We start from the raw sequence: 23,674 nt of genomic DNA, 5'->3' as shown, positions 1-23,674 counted from the left end.
CCCCCATGAGCAATGATCAGCTCATCAACAATAATCAACTGATGGCCAATTTTGCTTCACCTATATCCCCACCTACCTCCCCCCATCCCATATTATTATGAGCCATCTCAAACATCATACAGTAATTGTTTCTGGTTTACAGATGAGGAAGCTAAAGCACAGAGAGGTTATGTTATCAAGGTTACAGAGCTCATAAGTGATGGACCAAAATTCAAACTCAGGCAGTGTGATGACTGGGCTCAAACTCATAAGTCTCTGTGTGTGTGTGTGTGTGTGTGTATGAGTGTGTGCTCAGATTGTTGCTCAGAAAGTTGACAGATGCATGGGGTCAACTTTGGGCAAAACTGCATATTTGGAAAAGTTTGCCTCTGGTTCCCCTTCCTGTATATTTTCCCACACTTGGATGCCACATGGACTTTAAACATAGGAGCACAAGTTTGAAGTCTTAGTTCTTAGTTACAAGTAGAGTCAGTAATGCCTGGCCTCCAGAGTGGGTGTGAGGATTAAAGGAGACAAGATCAGTCAATGTGTTGGGCACCTTCAAGCATGTGGTAGATCAGTACAAGTGCTTTCCCTTCCCCTCCAGACCCACCTTCCCTCCACAAAAGCAGACCTCAAGGAAACATGCACTATCAGAGTGCAACTCTCAGATGTCAAGGGCTAATCACTGTTGGGGGATTTGTGTTGTGAAATAAAGGATTTTTGTCCTGTCAGTGAGTACAGAACAGAGGTGGTTCAATTCCTTCTTGCCAATGAAATCATGTATGTCTGTGTGTGCAAGCATGTGCACGCACAAATGTGTAAAATAGGTTGGTGGACAAGTTCAGACTTCATTCTCCGCCCAGACCACTACTTTTTATTTTCTCTGAGGAATTGTGACCCTGAAACAAATAACTACTTTTTCTCTCTTTGTCCTCCATTGGCTAAAATAGGAGGACAAGTCCTTCATTGGGACTCTCATCATTTTCTGGCCCAAGGATACAAAGCCACAGGACAGAGGTCTGAGCTCAGACACGTCTTGGCAAGCCTGGCTCATCTCACTTCTAATCCTGTGTGACCAGGTCCTTGGAGGTGACTTCGGAAGGGCTGTAGAGCTCAGTAGACAACTGAGCAGGACTCATTGACTGACCACAAAGTCTCAGGTAACCTCAAAATGTATCTGCAGAGGGGACAGGAGGGCACTGTAGCCTCAAGCATATCAAGTGATGGTCAGTAAGAGTCTGGTTGGCTGCTTCCTCTACCTGGAATGGGCTTTTCTGATCTTGCCCATGGAAGTAACAGAATCTTTTAATGCCAAGCTCAAATACTGCCTCCCCCATGACATGTTCTGTGTCTCCTCCCACTCTCCACCTCCACCCACCCCTGGCTGCCATACGAAGTGATCTCTTCTGCTCTGAACTCCATGGCATCACTTTTGTACCCTCTGAAGCATTTTTAGTGCTTTATTTTTGTACTATCTCAATACCAGTCTTAACTCCTTGATAGATCAAAGTGAATTCCTCCAGAACAAGAATCGTTTCATCTATTTCTTTCCACTGTGAAGAGACATTCATAGAGCACACAGTCAGCGACTAATAAATATCTGTTGGCTAAATGATCAGATGTCTCACACAACCATGGCACATAGCAGGCACTCACTAAATGCACACTGAATGAAGTAACATCCATCTCTAACATAAGAGACAGTTTACCCTGTCATGGATGTTCAGACGGAAACCAGTTTCATATAACCCTTCAGGCAATAAAGTATTTCAAAACCTCCATGGAAATAACCATAAAAACTACCTTGGGTAGCACCTGAGATGGTCTCAAATGTGCTTTCAGGTATTCTAATATCCCAAAGTGTGGCATTTTTATTAGTCTGTTTATTATTCTAACCGACATTCTGAAGAATTTGAATGTTACAAAGTAGTACATACTTGTTGATTTAAGATCATGTTGATTAGAATATCTGACCAGAATATCTGCTCATCAACAGAATAATGGTTGATATTTGTAACAGTGACCCTGTAGTTACACAAGAAACCCAAACACCTTATTTAAGGAAGTGTTATAATATCTTTGGAAACATGATTTTTAAAAAGCTATTTTAATCTTTTTTTTTTAAGACGAGATTTCACTCTGTCACCAGGGGTAGAGTGCAGTAGGTGATTGATCTTGGCTCACTGCAACTACCTCCTGGGCCAAGCAATCCTCAGCCTCCCAAGTAGCCGGGACTATAGGTGTGTGTCACCACACCCAGCTAATTTTTGTAATTTTTGTAGAGATGGGGTTTTGCCATGTTGCCCAGGCTGGTCTTGAACTCCTGAGCTCAAGTGATCCACCCACCTTGGCCTCCTAAAGTGCTAGGATTATAGGCATGAGGCACCTTGCCTGGCCTGTTTTAACCATTTTAAAATTAACAACTCAGTGATATTAAGTGAATTCACCACTATCTCCATAACGTTTATCATCCCAAACAGAAAGTCTACACCCACTAAACAATAACTGTGAATTATCCCCTCTTCCTGGCTTCTGATAACCTGTATCCTATTTTCTGTTTCTATGAATTTACTTGTTATAGGTACTCCATATAAGTGGAATCATAATATTCATCCTTTTGTGACTGGCTAATTTAACTTAGCCTAATGTCCTCAAGTTTCTTCCATGTTGTAGTATATATCAAAATTTCCTTTCTTTTTAAGACTGAATAATATTCCATTGCACACATACACTAAATTTTGTTTAATCCATTCATCTATTGATGAACATTTGAATTGTTTCTTCTTTGGGGGAAATTATTGTGAATAATGCTGCTATGAACATGGGTGCACAAATGTCTGCTCAGAAACAAGCTTTTTATGATAGTCTCATCAGTAAACTTTATATCCATGGTAACTTCCCACTAACCAGAATATTTGACTAACTAGAATACTCCATTTTACCATCAGGCTTGGTAAGAACATTTCCTGGAATATATGGTAGATGTACAATAGACAGTGATGGAGAATTATGCCTCCGTCTCACACATGGACACAGGGCTACAGGCAGGCAGATGACTGGATTACAGTAGCCCAGCATATTAGTATGGGCAGTCAGATTTGCACTTAGAGATCCCACCCCACCCCCACTCTGGCTCCGACCCCCATCACTGTTCTAGCTGTTAGACTGGGCTGCTTTTCCAAAAAGGTATGAGCATGGGGAACATTTGTTCTGAATTAAACTTGGCTGCAGTTAAAGTGTTATCATTTATGTGAAGCTCAGATTACAGAGGCTGCCTTCGGCCAGTGAATGGCACCACACGGCTGCTCAGAGAGGTGGAAAATTCTGAGGCCCCTCCAGCACTGTTTTAAGAAAAATGCTCTGAGTGGTGTGGACAGGGGCCAGCTGGTGATGTCAAGAGATTTATAAAAGAGATTACAGGACCTTTTAAGGGAGTGAAGCAGTTGTTAATGATGGAAAACTGCTAAAGCTGGATCTGGATGAGACCTGAACACTTAGTTTGCTAGTTGTCCTGAAATGCCTGTAATTTTTAGAAAACATATTGTGCCGCTCCCTTTGTGTGGAGTTCAAAAGACAATATTAGAGCATGGTGAGAACCTGTTATGCTAATCAAAGTCTGGGGTAACTGAAATCGAGCTCTCAGAACACATAAAACTCAAAGTGGGAGATCTTGAACCTGGGAGGGAAAATTAAGGTCCAAAAACACCTGGCTGCACTGTGCATCTGTTCTGTTCTTTTCTCTCCTCTCCTTGCTTTTTAAAAGCACACTAGTGGGGGGTTCAGAGCAAGCTTTATGTTTTTAAGCAACTACAAAACTACCTAAAAGTTTTTCACCTCCAAAGAGAGATCTGAAAATAACATTAATTTATATTGCATTTATAAGGTTTTCCATAGTCTTTTTACAACGCTCGTGTCATCTCAAGAGTGTAGGATTTATAAAGAGGAAGCAAGATCAGTTCCAATGACACAGGATAGATTTAGTTGAGCAGACAAGCCCCAACTTTCTAAATGTAACAGCTGGGCTTACTCTGTGTTTTAAATAGATAATTAATGTAAATAGTCCCAGATTTAGGAATAGAGATATAACTTTGGGGAGGTAAAAGTGAGGGCCTTAAAATCAATTTTTAGTAGTGGAGCTAAACAAAAGAAAATTCTCCATCAAGATCTCTTTCCCATTATGAAGCACTAAAACAAACCAATGAACAAACAAACAAACAAACAAAAAGGACAATATATAAATAATACTAATACTGTCATTCAATGAGGAATGGAAGCAAGAATTAAAAAGTATCTGGAAGTGAGCAATGTGGAGGTATTCTGGGACCCATAACACTGAGGTATAATTGGCTGGAGCTTTGTTTTCAGCATCTTTCATTTGTGAGTATAGGAGATAGCACAAGGACTACCTGGTCAACTCTCTATATAACCTTATAATATGGAAAAGCCAATCATTCCCTTTAATGTCAGACATTTCTCAATTGTAGCTTCAATAAAAAAGTATTCATTTTTTGGTGGTGGTGGGGAGGTAATCTTTCTGAATTAGCATCCAGGGTCACATCCCAGTTCAAAAATATCCCATGGAGTGCAGTCATCTCAGCCAGCTGTTGAAGGCCTCTCTGGCTGTCTCCTGACTCTGTTGCCAGCCTTATCACTAACGGCTCTTCAGTTGGAACTCTCCACCCTGTAAGCTTGCCCCCTGAGGCCATTTTGCAGATTAATGTCTCTGTAGATCCTGACTCCATGTGTGCCCTCCTCCTATGTTTTAAAAATCAGGATCCTTTTCCTTTTTAAAGCCCAATGCAAGCCTGACCTTCTTCCTTGAGGCCTTTCCTGACCATGCCAGCCCCAGTGATTTTTGTCCATCCTTTCCCTTCATGCCACTTAGAGATAGGTGCCTCATTTTTATGATCATTTTTATGATTTTTATGATCATACATTACCTTCTGCACTTAAAAGTCCCTGTCTCATGAAGGGTGTATACCTCTCTTATGTTCCTCGCTGTGCCTGGGAAACTATTACAGCAGGAATACCTGTTAAATATGATTTTATATTGCCTTTGACCAAAAGGCTTTTTGACCCAGAGCCATCAAATTAATAAGTACTTTCTGCTTGAAATACTAAGTGGCACTAAGAAATCCAGCTATTACCTTTAACTTGAAAAAGAATATTCTGAATTAGAAAAGCAGGAAATGGTTATACCATCCAATAGAGATTATTCAACAAATCTACCTGAGAAGGGGAACTTAAACCGTGCCAGGAACCTAAACTTCTTTCTTCAACTCAAAATTCTTCAGACGTTCCTCTCTTCCCTAGATCTCCTAATTCCCCACAAGCGTTTCAAGAGAACCTATGATATTGCTTGTTTCCTGCTGTTCTGCTCCAGGGATGTGTGAGAAAGTGCTGTAGGAGGAAGTAGCTCTGGCCACTGCTTCCCACTCACCTTGCTGTCTCTCCTTCTGCATCAGCTAGCTGTTGAGGAAAGCTTGGAACCCCACAGGCATTTCCATCTGGAAGTTGATTTGAAAGAGTATTGAATTTATAAGAACATGATATTCATTCTTTTGCAGAAAGACAGATCTACCTTTGAAACAGAAACAAATGACTCAATGTGGCTTAGCTCTTGGTATGGGGGTGGTAGTGGATGGAGTCTGCTTCTATGAAGAGGAAAAATATGTAGACCAGCATCACAACATGCAATATGTTTTTGAATAATCTTTCTGATGGGGCCAACATCCCAAATTATTACTTTATTGCTCACGTAGTAAAAGATCACGCTAAACCAAACTTGTATTAGAGACCATTGGTGATAGAGGGCGCTATTTTTTCCCAACAATAAATCACTTAATGTCTATTGCCACTTTAAAAAATGGGCTAATGATTTCCAACTCTATATGTCTCAGAGAAACACTGTCAGGTAAAAATGGTAAAACATGAAAAAATAATTTGAAATGATTATGTATTGTTAATGTTTAATATTATTTACACAAAGATTTTGTGAGTTCTATCCATCTGCGTATCTGAGCAGTACTCAGCAAGCTGACATACTCTTCATTCTTTGTTGGCTCCACTCATGCAAGAATTCCTACTTATGTTTTATGACCTACACAAATTACTTCCCTCTTTCAGCCTCAGATTCCTCACTGTTTAATGTGGATAACCTGTCTCATATGGTGAAGCAAGGCAATGCACATGCCATGCTTAGCATGTCAAAGACGGCATTTATGATCAAAAGCAAATTAAGGCTGGGCGCGGTGGCTCATGCCTGTAATCCCAGCACTTTGGGAGGCTGAGGTGGGTGGATCACCTCAGGAGGTCAGGAGTTTAAGACCAGCCTGGCCAACATGGTGAAACCCCATCTCTACTAAAAATACAGGTGGGTGTGGTGGCAGGTGCCTGTAATCCCAGCTACTTGGTAGACTGAGGCAGGAGACTCACTTCAATCCAGGAGGCTGAGGTTGCAGTGAGCCGAGACTGTGCCATTACAGTCTAGTCTGGGCAATAAGAGAGAAGCTGTGTCTCAAAAAAAAAAAAAAAAAAAAAAAAAAAAAAGAAAAGAAAAGAAAAAAAAAGCAAATTAATTTTCTCAATTCCAAATATGTGCTGAAAGTAAAGTTTGCTGTCAATTCATTTATAACCCATTACTGTGTGATAGAAAGATTACTGAGTTAGGAGCTCTAGTTCACAGTAATTTGATAGGCAAATTACTTAATCTCTCTGGGCTTCAGATCGTTGTCTGTCTTATTTAAAATGAAGGAGCTGGATTAAATTATCTCTGAAGTAACTTCCAGTTCTAAGGTTCCATGATGCAGGATTTTTTCCACAATTAATTTTTAAACAAAGTTAGCATAAGAAGTATTATATGATTGACAATTTATATTTTAATTAAATATACTTCAGATTAAAATTTTTATCATGCAATGTTTAAAATACAGAAGGGTATGGGAACTGATACAAGTACCTGTCATTCACTATAAGAAATAAAACTGGAGGCCAGGCGAGGTGGCTCATGCCTGTAATCCCAGCTCTTTGGGAGGCCGAGGTGGGCGAATCATTTGAGGTCAGGAGTTTAAGACCAGGCTTGCCAACACAGTGGAACTCTGTCTCTACTAAAAATAAAAAAAAAAAAGAAAAAAAAAAGAAAAAGAAAAAAATTAGCTAGCTGGGCATGGTGCCACATGCCTTTAATCCCAACTACATGGGGGGCTGAGGCAGGAGAACTGCTTGAACCTGGGAGACTGAGGTTGCAGTGAGCAGAGATCATCCCACTGCACTCCAGCCTGGGTGACAGAGTGAGACTCCATCTCAAAAAAAAAAAAAAAAAAAAAAAGAAAGAAAGAAATAAAACTTGATTAATTTTTAAAAAATGGGTCTGGAAATGCCATGGGTGAGATTTAGTTACATTTAAAGGTGTAAAAATAAGATTGAAATCATTGCCTAAAAAAAGGAAATTACTTTGGATGCCCATTGTTTCTGGAAGAAGGGTGTTTTCATGCCTATGTGGCACTGACGTTATATTAGGTGGAGGCCAAAGTAGAGAACGAGACTCTCCTTTTTGGAACACTTCACATAACTGAAATGGAATGTGTATTACCTTAGCAATACTATGTGCCTAAATAAAACATGGGTTCTGATTTGATATGCATCTCATTTGTAGTATGAAGCTTTTCTTACCAATCCAGGCGTGCCAGAACCACTTCTTGACATAGAATTGACCTGCATTCAAATTCTGGTTCCTTTCCTTTCTACATGTGTGACCTTGGGCAAGTTATTTAAACCCCTCTGTGCCTCAGTTTCTGTGTAAAACAGGGCTAGCCTTGGAGTTGTGCGCATATTAAATAACACCTGGAAGACTCTAAGAACAATGCCTGACACATAGTGAAAGGGAATGATCATTATCTGTTATTATTCAGTTCCATAAATAATTATTGGCTGTCCACTCTGTAGTAGTCTCTGTATTAGACCCTGAAATACCTTTGGGATTTCAGCCTTTTTGTTTGTGTTTTGTCTACAAACAATGTGTTACAAACTGAGATATGAAATTCTGATAAATTCAGCAGTCCAGTTAGACCCAAATTAATCCAGAAAAAAGGCCATTTGGAGTCAGGACATTTTAAATTCGGGAGAGAATATGAGATGTAAATGAAACAGTTACTTAAGGTCTTGCCTTTAAGTTATTGAGTTACTGTGCCAGGTTTTAGAGAGTACATTTATGATGCATATTAAAACCACTTTGACATTCAAGGAGTCAAACATGCCTGATTAGACTTTCATGTCCTGTATTTATAAAAAGGTTAGTGGTGCATTCCTTCAGTGCAAATTATTTTTGGTTCTTACTAACATTTATGAATATAATAAAATCTATACAGCATAATGTATGTGGTTAATTTGTCCACATCATCAGTTTGCTTTTATTTAAGGAGATATCCAAGAAGTTGCTACATCTTAACCAGTAATTTCAGCAGTTAGGGAATAGGCAATATCTAGTTAAGGGCAATTGTACTTTAGCACTATGAGACAAAATGAGAAATGCAATCACGGCAATAATGTATTCTCCTGTATAAATCTGTCATGGAAATGGTATAAGAAGACATACCTTTTACAAGCAGTTTCATTGTTATGCTTTATGGTGATTCTAAGCCTGGCCTATACAACAAGCAATTAATAATGTTTGGTCTGCGAGTTGTCTTGGGTGGATATGTACACAGGACACTAAAAGTAGGTTTAAGGTGATGAATTCAACAGAGAATCTGACCATTTGGTCTAAAGGATCTCATATTTGACTGGCTTTGGCACTGGCTTGACTGGTTACCTTCCGAGATTTTGGAGTTAACCATGTATATAACCGCTATCATGTAACTCTACCTATCGTGTTTTGACAGACACTGAATACTTGGCCATGAATTCCTCCTATAGCTCCTTTATTTGCATATCTTGCACTGTTAAGAAACTGAACACACAGGACACAACCCTTCCATTACCCGATATCTGCCAAGATGGAGATAATTAGGCAACTTTTCTCAAAAACTCTTGATGTAAAGGAGAAAAGTGACTAGGTCCCTTCTTAACAATAGGCAAGGTGAGCACCAGCATGGTGCTCCATAGATGGGAACCATAACATGCTGGCCGGAAATAACTTGGAAGCTCATTTTGTCCATACTCAATTGTAGACAGTCAAGAATATAAAAATATTCTGCAATCTCTTGCCCTTAGTACTCCTTTCTGCCTTCCCCATTTCTACAAGCCTGATGGCTTTTAAATGTTAAAATGCTCCCTAAAAGCACCCCATAAGCCTTATTACACAAGTCACATAGGAACAAAAAGCGCCTAAGATAGTCCTCCATTTGGGCGCAGTCTTGCCTTCTGAGAAAGGGGACTCTAAGAATTAATGAGGGCCCAGATTTGGGATATCTGGGGCAAGACTTGGACCTTCCTGGTAAAACACGAAAACAAAACAATAAACACGGCCCCTCCCTCCTCTCCAAAAACAAAAACAAAAACAAAAACTTCAAGGCCATGCCGCCGCGGCCATCAGTAGCTCCGGCTCAGAATTTGACCGTTAAGAAAAGGAAACTAGGCTGAGCTAGGGCACCTGAGATCCCGGCCGTCTGGGCCCGGGCGAAGTTGCCGGCGTCGCGCGGCTGGGGGCGCCCGCAGGGCCCGGCGCGGCGCTCCCGGGTACTTTCACCTGCTCCGCTGGCAGCGCCGGCTGCGCGGGGGCGGACCCGGCGGCAGGCAGGGCCTCGGCGCCCGGAGGGAGGAGCCGGCCCGGGCCCGCCCCGCAGGAGGAGCCGCTCGCTGGCGGCTGATCCAGCGTCTCCGTGACAGGCACCCAGCTCCTCCGCCACCGCCACCGCCACCACCACCGCCACCGCCACCGCCACCGTCGCCTTTTCTTCTTCGTCCCGGGCCGTGCGTTCTACTGCTCTGGGGCCGGCGCCGCGCCCAGTCCCGCTTCGGGCCGCGCGCCCCACCGCTCCCCTCCCCGGGCAGGGGCGCCGCGCAGCCCGCTCCCGCCGCCACCTCCTCCCCCGCCACCCTCCTCGCCGGCAGGAATTGCGCGACCACAGCGCCGCTCGCGTCGCCCGCATCCGCGCAGCCTGCTGCCTCTCGGCCCTCTGCACCGCTCTGGGTCCGGCCGCCGCGCGGCCAGGGCGCCCTCTGCCCCGCGCTCCCAGGCCCCACCACGCGTCGCCGCGCCCAGCTCCAGCCTCCCCTCCCCGGGGTCTCGCCAGCCCCTTCCTGCAGCCGCCGCCGCCTCCGAAGGAGCGGGTCCGCTGCGGGTCACCATGCCCAGCAAAACCAAGTACAACCTTGTGGACGATGGGCACGATCTGCGGATCCCCTTGCACAACGAGGACGCCTTCCAGCACGGCATCTGCTTTGAGGCCAAGGTGAGGGGGCCCCGGGGAGGGTGCTACCTGTGGTGGCGGTGGGCGGGGAGGCATGTTTGAGCGGATGAGATGCACAGCCGTCCTGGACCCAGAGCTGGTGGGCTAGGCCGATTTGGGGGCCTTTCTCTTGGGGATGGTGACTCTCCCTTCTGAGTCTGTAATTCCTCGGGCTCCTGCCCAGAACTGTTCAAGAGCAACTGCAAAGTTTGAGCGGTATTGCCTCACCTCCCCCTTCGCACCTGCAGACTCCCCCATCCTTATCCGCCTAGGACTGGGTTGAGTTACTTCCCGGATCCCTCCTCCAGAGGAGAAGCCGGCGAGTGAGCGCAGCCTGGGCACTTGGTCCTTTAGAATCGGTTTAAGGGAGCTCTGGTGTTACTTATCTGCTGGGCTCCCAGGGAGAGGTGCTTTCAGGAAGATCTTTTAAAAGAGAAATGCCTGCTTCCTAATTGAAGAAAAGAATACAGGTTTTTTTTTTTAACTTTTTTTTTTTTTTAACCGGGTCTGGGTGTTAGAGTCACTTCCTAAATGCCTAATTTGCCAGACTCTCTGCATGTGCCAGTCACTGAAGGGAGTGGTGAAAGCTACCCATTTGCTAGTTTTGTGGCTTAATGTTAAGTTTCAGCATCTGGTAGGGAACTGTTGCGGAAGAATTTAGCAGAGATGACTGGAATTTTCAGCGCTGAGGTCGGAGCCCCAGGTCCACCACTGGGGGAGGGGTGGAGCAGAAGCCTCTGTCCTGGACCATCAGGTGTGAGGAAGGCTGACCCCCTGTGATGCACCTCCCTGAGTGAGGAGTTCTGGCTCTGAAATTGCAGTGGCGGTTGCCACTGCCCATCGCCAGGAAAGAGTGCTTTTTCTGTGGAAAAGTGTTCTGCTCTTCCTTCAAGCCCTTTGACCTCCTCTGTGACGTAGAGACCCAGGGACTTTCGGCACCTACAGTGTGCCTGTCGGTGAAAAAGTATTGCCCCTCTAAGTAGGCTGGGTCTTGCTGGTTTTGAAAACGTACTTTGGATGTGACGACAATTTGACTCTTTGTTCTCTTTTTCTCTTTCATGATGGTGTACGTGCAGGCTGTTAGCATCTCACGAAAGGATTATTCCATCAGGTGTCTTCTTCCTTCAATTCACACAATTTTCGAGTATCAGACATGTGCCTAGTGTGGTCAGTTTCTTTAGAATTTTTTTCTTTCTCGTGTAGATGGGTGAGTTGGTGAAGCTCACCTTTTTTCCCCCTGAATAACCTTATCCCAGCCATATTTGCTGGAGCTAGGAGAACTTCCTCCCCCAGCCCCCCGAAACATTAAACCCTGCCGTGGAATGCAGAGCTGAATTACTGGGTATGGCTGGGACAGAGCGGGGCTGCAGCCAAGATCTTATCTCACTTCTCTCATCTCTCAGAATAGATCTGGTCGGTGGGTCTAAGATGGGATGCTTGGGTTAATTTTTGTCCAGGCCTGTTGATTTGGTGAGTGGGGGTTTTTATTTTAAAGTATGAGTTTTCCTCAGGGTCATGATTTAATTTTCTTGGACATACATAAACTGGGGAATTGGCTTGTGTTTTGTTTGGTTCACCAGTAAGAAGGGAGATCAGATTTAAAGTGTTTTAAGACTGAGCATGGTGGCTATTGCCTGTAATTCCAGCACTTTGGGAGGCCAAAGTGGGAGGATCGCCTGAGCCCAGGAGTTAGAGACTGCAGTTAGTTATGATTGCAACACTGCACTCCACCCTGGGTGACAGAGTGAGACCCTGTCTCGGATAGATAGATAGATAGATGGATAGATGGATAGATAGATAGATAGATAGATAGACAGACAGAGAGATAAATACGTGTATTTTAAGCCTTTTTATTTTCTCACAGTTCAGTCCTCTGCTTTTGGTCCCCAAAACCTAGTGTGCCTAAGAATAATCAGGTGAGGGGGTTAACAAGTTTGAGTCTTGCCACACCCCAATTTTAATTCGATGCATCTTGGGGGAGCCCAGGACTATGTACCTTTAACGAGCATTCCAGGTGATTTAATGCAGGTGATTGTGGCCAGACTTTGAGAAATATTGAGAAATATTGGGCTTGAGGGTTGCCTCCAACTTGCTCCCTTTCCCAAATGTACAGTTTCTTTTCTAAGCAAATGTCTGGGGGCTGTGTGATGTAGTTCCTATAGTAACTTCCCCGGATTCACAGGCAGTGGTGGTCAGTGAAAGGAGAGGGAGCCGCAGTTGGTCCAAGCTGTTTTCCCAATACAAATCTGAGACACAGGGGACTAAGGATCCTTCTTTGAGAGAGGTGAGGCAGAGAAGAAAGGACAGGAGCATATGGTAAGGGGAGTGGTGGAACTTCTTTGGGTAAAGGCTGACTTTGAGGACCAGGTCCTAACTCCCAGATCTTTGTAATTGATGCTGCACCCTGGCCCATTCAAACACCATGTTAGTCAAGACCTGAGCAGAGGTGGAAGCACAGGCTTTTCTGTCCTACATGCTCCTGGTAACAGCCTTTTCTGGCTGTTTTCAGCATCCCTGCAGAGCAGTGTCTGTGCAACTGCACAATCACTGGGATTTCAGGGTTAAATCCACATCACAGTCTTCCCTTGTTTTGGAAAAATGCAGGCTGGGAAATGCAAATGTATTATTGTTGCCTTGTCAGGTACCCTTGGAAAATGAGTGCAGCTCTTTCTCTCCCAAGGGCTGGCAGTTTTTCAGAATCAACATTGGATTGAGTGTTCCTCTGGATGTATGCCACTCATTTTCAGGGTTCTGCAGAGATTGAAAGGTATGCGGTTAGGATCGAAGGACATCTGGGTGGCAGAGGTTCTGTGCACTTAAAAAACCATGCATTTGGTTATCAAGAGCAATCCTAGATTTTTTCACCTGCAGTACCTCATTTAATTCTCACTACTTCCCTAGGAGATGGGTCTCCTTATGCCAATTTTATAAATGAGGATATAGGCTCAGGGAGGTTGTTGTGTGCCTTAGTGCTCACAGCTGTGTATGACAAAGCCAAGATTTAAGCCTGGGGCTTTGACTTCAGACTTCCAAATCCAGTGCCTTTTCATTCAATAATTTTTATGGAATATTCTCTCTATGTTGGCCATGGGTTTGAGTCACAGCTCTCTAGTGGAGTGGTCTCAGGTTGCTGGGCTCTAGGACTCTGGTATAGGAAATTATTCAAACATACATGCATGCATACATTTATTTATTTATTTATTTAGAGATGGAGTTTCGCTCTTGTTGCCCAGGCTGTAGTGCAATGGCATGATCTCACCTCACCACAACCTCCAACTGCCGGGTTCAAGTGATTCTCCTGCCTCAGCCTACCGAATAGCTGGGATTATAGGCATGCACCACCATGCCCAGCTAATTTTGTATTTTTAGTAGAGATGGGGTTTCTCCATTTTGGTCAGGCTGGCCTCGAACTCCCGACCTCAGGTGATCTGCCCGCCTCGGCCTCCCAAATGTTGGGATTACAGGCACGAACCACTATACCTGGCTCAAACTTTTAATGCTTGGCCGTTTCCAGATTTCCCTTTGGGCTGAGAGCTGCTTGCCAGGGAAACCTGCTGTCTGTGTTCAGAGTGGGCACCTGGCTTACTGACTGATGCTGGTGGGTGGGTAAATCTTACATGCCCTGAGAGCCTGTGGCTCCTTAGTACCTGCCTCCTGATCTCCCAGTATGTCTTCCTGGTGGCCAGTGTCATCAACTGTCTCTCCTCTCTTGGTGAGAAAGAGACTTTTAATGCTAATGGTACAAAGGATAATAAGAGTATTAATAATAGTTATGTCTTATCTGTAGGTGATTTTTGATTTGCATGGGACTTTTACATACAAAGACTTTTCCTCGTATAGAAACAGGCACATTAGTGTTATCTCGATTTTTCAGACCAAAGAATGGGGATCAGAGAGATTAATTTGTCCAGAGTTGCAAATTGGTATATCAGCTAATGATATTTATTGAGCACTTACTATGTGCCATGTGTTGTTCTAGCCACTGCCTCACTTAATCCTCACACTCCAGGGCTTTTGACTCCAGGTCCATGATTCTTCACCTCCTCCAAGGCTCACTCAATCCTGAAATATTAATAGTTGCTTCCCTTGTAGTCCTAACACTCATTGCCTAGATCGTTCCCTTATATCTGTGTGTATGATACAGACGGTCAGAACTGGAAAGCACCATGGCTCAGTACAACACCCTCACCCCATCATTGGACAGATGAGGAAATTGAAGTTTGGAGGGGAAGTCATGGACCCAAGGTCACATAGTCAGAACCAGGACTTATCCCTGGTTCCCTGGCTTCAAACTGGTTTCAGTTATCCATCACTTGAAAACAAACTACCTCAAGACTCAGTAGCTTGAAACAAGAACTGATCAGTTTGCTTATGAATCATGACTCAGGAATTGAGGCAGAGCTTGGCTGGGCTGTTCTTCTGTTGCTTATGGTGTTGACTGGATCACTCACTTTGCTGTATTCATCCGCAGCTAGGCTGGAATGTTCAAGAAGGCTTCACTCATATGACTGTGCCTTGGTGGTCCTTCACATGACTATTCCCTCCACTCTCTGGCTTGGATCCCCTCACAGCATGGTGACCCTTTTTTTGGGCAGCTGGTTTTCAGTAGGGGGTGTTCCAAGCAGGAAAGCAGAAACTCTTAAGGTTGGGCCTTTCTGAGTTACATAGGGTCACTTCTGCCACATCCTGTTGGTCAAAATAGGCTATTGGGGAAGAGAAATAAGCCCCACTTCTTGATGGGAGAAGATTGCACGTGGGATGAGAGATATTGCTGAAGCTGTTTACCACACAAAATTCTGTTTTTTCCTCTCTGCATATATCTTCTCCAGTGACATGGAATGTTCTTTGAGGAATCTCATGCCTCTGTGTATCTCCCCCTCCCAAGCCTCAACGTCAGGTACAGACATAGTCACAATGAAAAATTGTCAAGTGGAAGAAATGACCAATTGTGGAAAGTCTGAAAGCAGTAAATATCATTGCTGAGTGATTTTGTGGTTTGGGAGCATTTGGTCAGATTGAAGCTGAATTCTCTGGCTGTATTTCCTTCCTTGCTACCTGGCTTCATTGGTTGATGGTTTCCCTGATGTGGATTTTAGAGATTCCAGTAACCTCAGCAGGATATCTGTGGATGCCTCTTAAACATACTGCCATGAAGGCCTCCAGATGAATGACATTTGGTCACCGTAAGTGGGGTATCCCTGACTCATCTGAGCCTACATGGCATGGTACAGAGCTCTCAGAACCCATTCCACTATACACCGGGTGCTTATGTCCACTTTCTCCCTTCTCTCCACCCTGACTAAGGGTCCTGTCTTCCAGGGTTCTGGAACAGTAGCAATTCGGATTAAGGGTCTGATGTATTTTCCAATGTCATCATTAAGGAGGAGACATAGTTCACTTTCTTATGCTTTTCCAGATGCTTTTAAGAACACTTATCTTCTGCCCAGACCACTTTTTTTTTTTTGGTGGGGGGCAGTGAGTTCCAAAGATACAGTACTGCTCTGAAATGATACCTGTTTTATTTGTCCTTACATTGCTCTCAGGTGTCCCAGTATGTTCCTCCACTCCTGGTATTCTTGGGATTTGATGGACAAGTCTATTTCTACATTAGCCATACATTTCATTATTTTATGGCTTTCAGTCGTAGCTCTGAAATGGCTTTCAGACATTTGCCCACAATGTCCCAGTTCTTTTTAGTGGTCAAAATCATGCAGCCACATCTAATGATGACCTTTGCCAGTTATCTGTAGCTAGGACCCTAATCAGACTTGACTCACTGTTTACTATTGCCTACTCATAATGCTGCTACTCCCAAGACTCAAACTTTCAGAATGTCTTCGCTGGCTGTAATTACCTGCCTTCCCTTTATACCTTTGTTGCCTTGAGGATGCTCTTAGCTCTGCAGTGACCTTTTTGCTGCCCTCATCCTGCTGTCTACCCTCCCTGACAGCCTGGGACCATTCCCATGGCCCTCCCTTCCTGCCTTTTTGCCCTACCCTGCAAACTTGATCTTTGCTACTTTCCTTCTTCCTTTCTGTTTTTGGAAAAGGCCATTTATATATTTTATTTGGAGAAATGTCTATTCTGATTCTTTGGCCATTTAAAAGTTGGATTGGCTTTTTACTATTGAGTTCCCTCCTTTCTAATAGTTTTATTGAGATGTAGTTCACATACCATACAATTCACTAATTTAAACTGTACAATTTAGTGATTTTTAAGATATTACAGATCTGTGCTACCAGCACCACAGTCAATTTTAGAACATTTTCATCACATTAAAAAAAAACACTAGGCTGGGTGTGGTGGCTCACGGCTGTAATCCCAGCGCTTTGGGAGGCCGAGGCGGGTGGATCACTTGAGGTCAGGAGTTCAAGGCTAGCCTGGCCATCATGGTGAAATCCCATCTCTACTAAAAATACAAAATTAGCTGGGCATGGTGGCACACTCCTGTAATCCTTACCACCTGCGTCTGCCCAACCCTGAACAGCCACTAATCTACTTGCTGTCTCTAGATTTGCCTATTCTGGACATTTCATATTTACGGAATTATATAATATGTGATCTTTTGTGTCTGACTTCTTTCCCTTAGTGTCGTGTTTCAGGGTTCATCTATAATTTATCAGTACTTAATTCCTTTATATGGCTGGATAATATATCATTGTATGGATATACCACATTTGGTTTGTTCACTCATCAGCTGAGGCACATTTAGGTTGTTTCCATTTTTGCCTCTTAAAAATAATGCTCTAAACATTCATGTACAGGCTTTTGTGCAGGCATGTTTTTATTTTTATTTTTTTTAAATTTATCTTGGGTAAAATAAATAAAAGTAAAATGGCTGGGTCCCATGGTAACCATGTGTGACCCTTTGTGAAACTTCCAATGTGGCTGCTTCGTTTTACCTTTCCACCAGCAGTGTGTTCATATCCTCACCAATGCTTGTCTGACTTTTTGATTCCAGCCATCCTCCTGGGTGTGAAGTGCTATTTCATCATAGTTTTGATTTGTATTTCCCTTTTGAATAACAGAATATCTCCTCATTCCCTAGCAAGCAGACTCAGAGAAAAAAAAAAAACAAAAAAACGACTATCTTTTCATGTGTTTTTTGGCCATTTATATATTTTCTTTGGAGAAATGTCTGTTCTGATCCTTTGCCCATTTAAAAGTTGGATTGGCGTTTTACTATTGAGTTGTAAGAGTTCTTTATATATTCTGGATTCAAATCCCTTATATAGATTTGCAATATTTTTACCCATTCTGTGGGTGGTCTTTTCACTTTCTTGGTATTGTCCTTTGAAACACAAAGTTTTAAATTTTGATGAAGTCCAATTTTTTTCTTTTTCCCTCATTTTGAGATCTGTCTGCTTTCCATGTCCTGTTAGTCTGCCTTTGTCCTCTTAATTATGCCCTTCACTCCCCACCCCCACCCTGGCACGGTTACATCTCCTGGGTACTGACTTACTCCTCCCTGCCTAAGAATATGCTATGGCCTTCCCTCTGTGAAACGTCTCTTCTTTCTGCCTCTTTCTTTAATTAACATGTTGTCTTTCTCTTTCTTTCACAGCTAAGCCTTGTGAGAGAGTACTCCACCCTCTGCAGTTTCTCAGTCTTCATTCAGTCCCTGGCCGCATCCTTCCGACTTCTGTCCTGGCTGCTGTACTGAAATTGCTCTGCTGCCCCTTCCTCTGTCCTCATCCTTTGACTTTTCTTCCTGAGCAGCCTGTCCTAGTCCTCCGTGGATTGCCTCATTGGGCTCTCTGTGCCTGCTTGCAGTCAGCCAGCCCCCTGCCCCTGCCCATACCTCCTTCTTTTGTGGCTGTTCTACGTCCTCCCTTTGCCCTCTACCGTGAGTGCTCCATTCCCTCTCCTTTGGATTCTGTCTGCTCCCACTCTTCTGTTATGCAGGCTGCTGGCTCTCTACTTCAGTCCAGACTCCGCATCTTTATTTGCAGCTTCCTGCTGGCCATCTGTACCTGAACGTGTTGCTGTCCCCATCACTCAACAAGCTGGAAATCAAATTTCTCTTCTGACTTCATTGTCTTTTAACGACCCCACCATCCTCTTGGGCACATGGGCCTGACACTTTAAAGTACTCCTTGTATTCTTTGATTTAACAGCCAACACAAATTTGCTGTTTACTGGGTACCTATGGTGTCCAGGCTCTACCCTCCTGTACCCCACACCAAGTCAGGTGCCAAATCCTCTTGAATGTTCCCAGTGACATCCATCCATGCGCCCTGGCTGATCCATCACCAGTTCACATGCTCCACCCCCTCCCCTGTTATCAGGGCCATCAATAACCTCCTGAAGGCCTCCAGTGCCCCACTCGTTCTCTGATCCCCTCATCCCTTAAACTTTTGCCCTATCAATTTTCTTGAAATGGTTATCCTCCCACTCAAAAACATGAAAAGTTTCTGTACTTACTATATTAGAACCAAAATTCTTAGTATGACATTCAATACTGTTTTTGAACAATTCCCTTTAATCACCCTGGGCTTCAACCCAACTGTAGTACCCACCATTCCCTTAACCCTCACTGCAGTTTCCCACCCAGTTCACAAGTCACTCCGTGAAGTGGATGTTACCAGCCCCACCTGCTTTATATTAGAGCTGCTTGCCCTGTCCGATTTTCATCCCTACATTGTCATTGTCAGGGTCCATGTCACTCTGCCCCCGTGTCTTCCACAGCACTGAGTACAGTGCCTTGCGCATAGAAAATGTATTTTGAATGAAAGAGATGCTCCCTATAAGATGGCCAGGACCCTCCTGGGTCACCCAATGGTGAGAGGTGCCTTAATTGACTCCACACTCCTCCCCACCATTTTTCTTGCTTTAGTCTGGTAACTTCCGTTTGCCAGTGGCTTGAGGGACCTCCCTGGTGTGGCCTCTTTCTGATAACCCCAATCTCACATAGTGCTAATTCCTTCCAATGAAAATGCCAAGTAAGCATTTTTTTCCCTGAATTAAATAAAATTCCAGAGAATGTCGAATGGAATTAGAATCTGAATATAGAACATATGGCCAATTTCAGGAGTAGGTAATTGTCATTTCTCAATTGTCGTTTATGTAAGAAACTTTTTTTTTTTTTTTTTTTTTTTGAGACGGAGTCTCGCTCTGTCACCCAGGCTGGAGTGCAGTGGCCGGATCTGAGCTCACTGCAAGCTCCGCCTCCTGGATTTACACCATTCTCCTGCCTCAGCCTCCCGAGTAGCTGGGACTGCACGCGTCCGCCACCACTCCCGGCTAGTTTTTTGTATTTTTTAGTAGAGACGGGGTTTCACCATGTTAGCCAGGATGCTCTCGATCTCCTGACCTAGTGATCCACCTGTCTCGGCCTCCCAAAGTGCTGGGATTGCAGGCTTGAGCCACCGTGCCCGGCCGTAAGAAACATTTTCAACTTGTTTTCTCATTAATGAATTGATGTCTTTTTTTCCCCTAATTCATGGCTTATTTTCTTTAATTTGCTACGTTGCAATTTTTATGACATGAATTTGGTTGGTAGCATAGCATGGCATGGATTCAGGAACCAAACTGTGTTTAGGTTCAAATCCTGGCTCTATCCCTCACTTGCTGCATGACCTTGTGTGAGTTATGTAACATCTCTCCTTTAGCATTCTCATTTGTAAAAAGAGTATACAAATATCTCATACTTCATAGGGTTAATGGGAGATTGAATGAGTAGTACCTGTAAATGGCCTAGCATCGTGCGTGGCACAGAGTTGGCTGCTGTTTTTATTACTGTTATTAAGTCCTACAAATTGCAATTTAAGTTTCATCTGTGCATGGTTTTAATCTATGGAATATTCAGACACTCTGTTCTTTTATAAGTCAGAGACCTAGTCGTGTATTGTCTTCATTATACATGCCTGCTTAAAAAATCTAGCTGCAGCTACTCTGATTCCTAAAGTTGCAAATCAGACAGCGTGACTACTTTGTGGGCTTAAAATAGCTGTCAGCCTCCTTGGGAAGGAATAAAAAGGGGTTAACTAGGTTCTGGTGCATGCCACCATCACATTTGTTCCAGCCCTTTAATCCTTGTCAGGATTAAAAATCACAGAATCTTAAGTACGGTGTTGTCTGTCTTCACTTGTCTTTCTCTGAATTTCTTGGATAAATATTTCTTTAGGCAGAGGTAATCTAAGCAGAAGGAATCTTCTGTCATGGGATTAATTAATACCTTATGATGCTTACATTTCCCCTTACAATTTTTATATTCAGCATCATGTTTCCTTTTAAGCACTGGAGCAGCTGGCTTTAAACGTTATTTAAAATGGCACTTCCAGCAAGTTCAGTGCCCAGAGAGTGCTGGAACACTTTAGAATTCCTACCCCGCCACCCCTTGTGTATAGCCCTGTTGGTTTTCTCTAGTGAGGCTTAAGTGTCTCACCCCTTTATGGTCCATCCATGAAAACTGAGGAGAGTGGCTACCCCCCTTTATTCTTGAAACTAAGTGCTTTCCAGGGGGAACTTGTTTAAATGAGCAGCGTTGAGTATTGAATGAGACCTGGGAATCCCTACTAAGGGGCCCACCCTTGGGAGTAAGGGGGTGACCAAGAAGGGAGCGCTCCCCTAACCCCACAGCACCCTGTAACATTCTGAATTCCCTCAGCGCATGAGTGTGTTGGGGAGAGGGAAAGGAGACAGGGAGGAGACCATAAGAAGTGCTGTTTGCATGCTTGTAGAATTATCATGCATCCGTATTCTGTGCTGCTCTTCCATGCTAGTTCCATGTGTGCATTGCGTGTCTCCTTAATTAGGCTACAAGCTCCTCAGAGGTCAAGGGGACTCCCTAACTTACTTGCCTCATGCTAGCCACACCATAGAAAGATAACATAATTACTGTCATTTAGAAAGTGCTTACTGTGTTCCAGGGACTGTGCCAAGCTCTTTCTATGAAACGATTAATTTAATTCTCCCAACAACCATGCTAGTTAAGGTATTATCATTATTTGTATCTTATAGATGAAGAAGCCAAGGCATACAGAGGCAGAGTCACTTGCTCATGGTCTACATCTAGTAGTGGATAGATCCCAGAGTCACACACAGGTAGTGTGGCTCAGGGTGTCTCCACTATGAACTCTTGTGCTGTATATCATTCAAAATACCAAGAGCTAATGTTTTTCAAGTCCTCACTGTGTTCTGTGCATTGTTTTAAGCATTTTACATGTATTAACTAATTTAATCTTTACAGTGGCCCCTATCCCATGAGGATAGGTGTTATTGTTCTAGTTTTTCAGAGGAGGGTCTTTTAGGTTGGATTGAATAGGCAAATGGTCTGTTGAAGGTGATCTTAGTCCTTTCCATTGTGGCTGTGTCTGGGACCCAGGTCTGTTGTTCTGTGCCACTGGGCAACGGCTCACCTGTAAAGACTTTTCTGGGCCATGTTGATGTTGTCCAGATAAAGAAATGAGGCATCAGTGACTAGGTGGAAATGCTGGAGAAGGGGAAGGAGAGGAGCTCTGGGAGGCCCTTCCTGGAGGGTGTTATTCTTGGCTGGGCTCTTGCCTGTGCATTTCCTGTTCAGTGTGGCATTTCGCTCCTCTCAATGTCCACGCCCTTTTCCTTGCCTTTCCCAGCATTTTTTTTTTTTTTTGTCTTTTGAGATGGGATTTTACTCTGTTGCCCAGGCTGCAGTGCAGTGGCATGATCATGACTCATTGCAGCCTTGACCTCCTGGGGCTCAGGTGATCCTCCCAGCTCAGCCTCTCAAGTAGCTACCATGTGCCTCTACCATCAGCCTCTCATGTGCCACCATGTGCCTCTACCATCAGCTACCATCAGCCTCTCATGTGCCACCATGCCTGGCCAATTTTCATGTGTGTATATATATATTTTTTTGTAGAGATGGGTTTTCACCATGTTGCTCAGACTGGTCTGGAACTCCTGGGCTCAAGTGATCTGCTTGCCTCAGCCTCCCAAAGTACTGGAATTACAGGTGTGAGCCACTGTGCCTGGCCCTACTTCTATTTTTTTCCTGTATTCCATTTTTAAAAAACTTTTATTTTAAGCTCAGGGGCACATGTGCAGGTTTGTTACATAGGTAAATTTGCGTCATGGGGGTTTGTTGTACAGATTGTTTCATCAATCATGTATTAAACCTAGGACTCATTAGTTCTTTTTCCTGATCCTCTCCCTCTTCCCAACCTCTACCATCTGAAAAGCCAGTGTGTGGTGTTCCCCTCTATGTGTCCATGTGTTCTCATCATTTAGCTCTCACTTATAAGTGAGAACATGCAGTATTTGTTTTTTTTTGTTCCTGCACTAGTTTGCTGAGGATAATGGCTTCCAGCTCCATCTATGTCCCTGCAAAGGACATGATCTCGTTCTTTTTTATGGCTGCACAATATTTCATGATACATATGTACCACATTTTCTTTAGCTAGTCTATCTATCATTGATAGGCATGTAGGATGATTCCGTATCTTCACTATTGTGAATAATGCTGCAATGAACATATGCGTGCATGTGTCTTTATAATACAATGATTTATATTTCTTTGGGTACATACCCAGTAATGGGATTGCTGGGTCAAATGGCATTTCTGTCTTTAGGTCTCTGAGAAATCGCCACACTGTTTTCCACAATGGCTGAACTAATTTACACTCCCACCAACAGTCTATAAATGTTGCTTTTTCTTTACAACCTTGCCAACATCTTTTATTTTTTTGACTTTTTAGTAATACCCCTTTTGACTGGTGTTAGATAGTATCTCATTGTGGTTTTGATTTGCATTTCTCTAATGATCAGTGATGTTGAGCTTTTTTTCGCATATGCTTATTGGCCCACCTCTATTTTTGAGGAGAAGTTATCTCCACTCAGAGGCCCCAGGGTGCCTCTGGTAGAGTACAAAACGCTGAAAAGCTCATTCCCAGAGATGTTGCCTTTTGGATTGGAAATCTCAGTCCACCATGCACAATGGAAAAGCTCCTTGGTTGTGTCCTTTTTTCTATCTTGACTATAAACTCTTTGCTTTTTCTTTTGGTTTCTTTGGGTGGGAAGAAGCACTCATGTAGAAACCTTTTATTGTTCTGTGGAGAGGAAGATTAGTGTCTCCTGTGGGCCAAGTGACAGGTAACATTATCTTGCCACACACAGCCTCCACTATAACTACATTTTCAAACTGGCTGGTTTTTTTTGGAGACAGGGTCTCACTATATTGCCCAGTCTGATCTCAAACTCCCGGGCTCAAGCAACCCTTCTGCCCTGGCCTCCCAAAGTGCTAGCATTACAGGCGTGAGCCACTGTGCCTGGCCTCAAATTGGCTCTTTAATGTGGCTGGATTTCTTAAACTTGGCAGCCCAGAT

The 23,674-nt window shown here is 43.7% G+C and overlaps 1 protein-coding gene across 3 annotated transcripts in view; it reads left to right on the top strand.

The window, feature by feature from the left end:
- The first annotated feature begins 9,760 nt into the window (after nt 1-9,760).
- The window catches only part of LOC103223662 (carboxyl-terminal PDZ ligand of neuronal nitric oxide synthase protein), a 317,588-nt gene continuing 303,674 nt past the window's right edge, over nt 9,761-23,674 (top strand). For 2 of the 3 annotated variants that reach the window (XM_007976364.3, XM_007976366.3), the window contains exon 1: nt 9,761-10,373. In XM_007976364.3, the coding sequence (XP_007974555.1) occupies nt 10,269-10,373 (105 nt within the window). In that variant the 5' untranslated portion in view covers nt 9,761-10,268. The remainder of the gene's footprint in view (nt 10,374-23,674) is intronic. The other variant, XM_007976365.3, reaches the window with a different exon arrangement.

The sequence above is a fragment of the Chlorocebus sabaeus genome, chromosome 20 (assembly GCF_047675955.1).
Source record: "Chlorocebus sabaeus isolate Y175 chromosome 20, mChlSab1.0.hap1, whole genome shotgun sequence".
Taxonomy (NCBI): Eukaryota; Metazoa; Chordata; class Mammalia; order Primates; family Cercopithecidae; genus Chlorocebus; species Chlorocebus sabaeus.
Note: the sequence above shows the minus strand (reverse complement) of the source record. Positions and strands in the feature narration are given on the sequence as shown.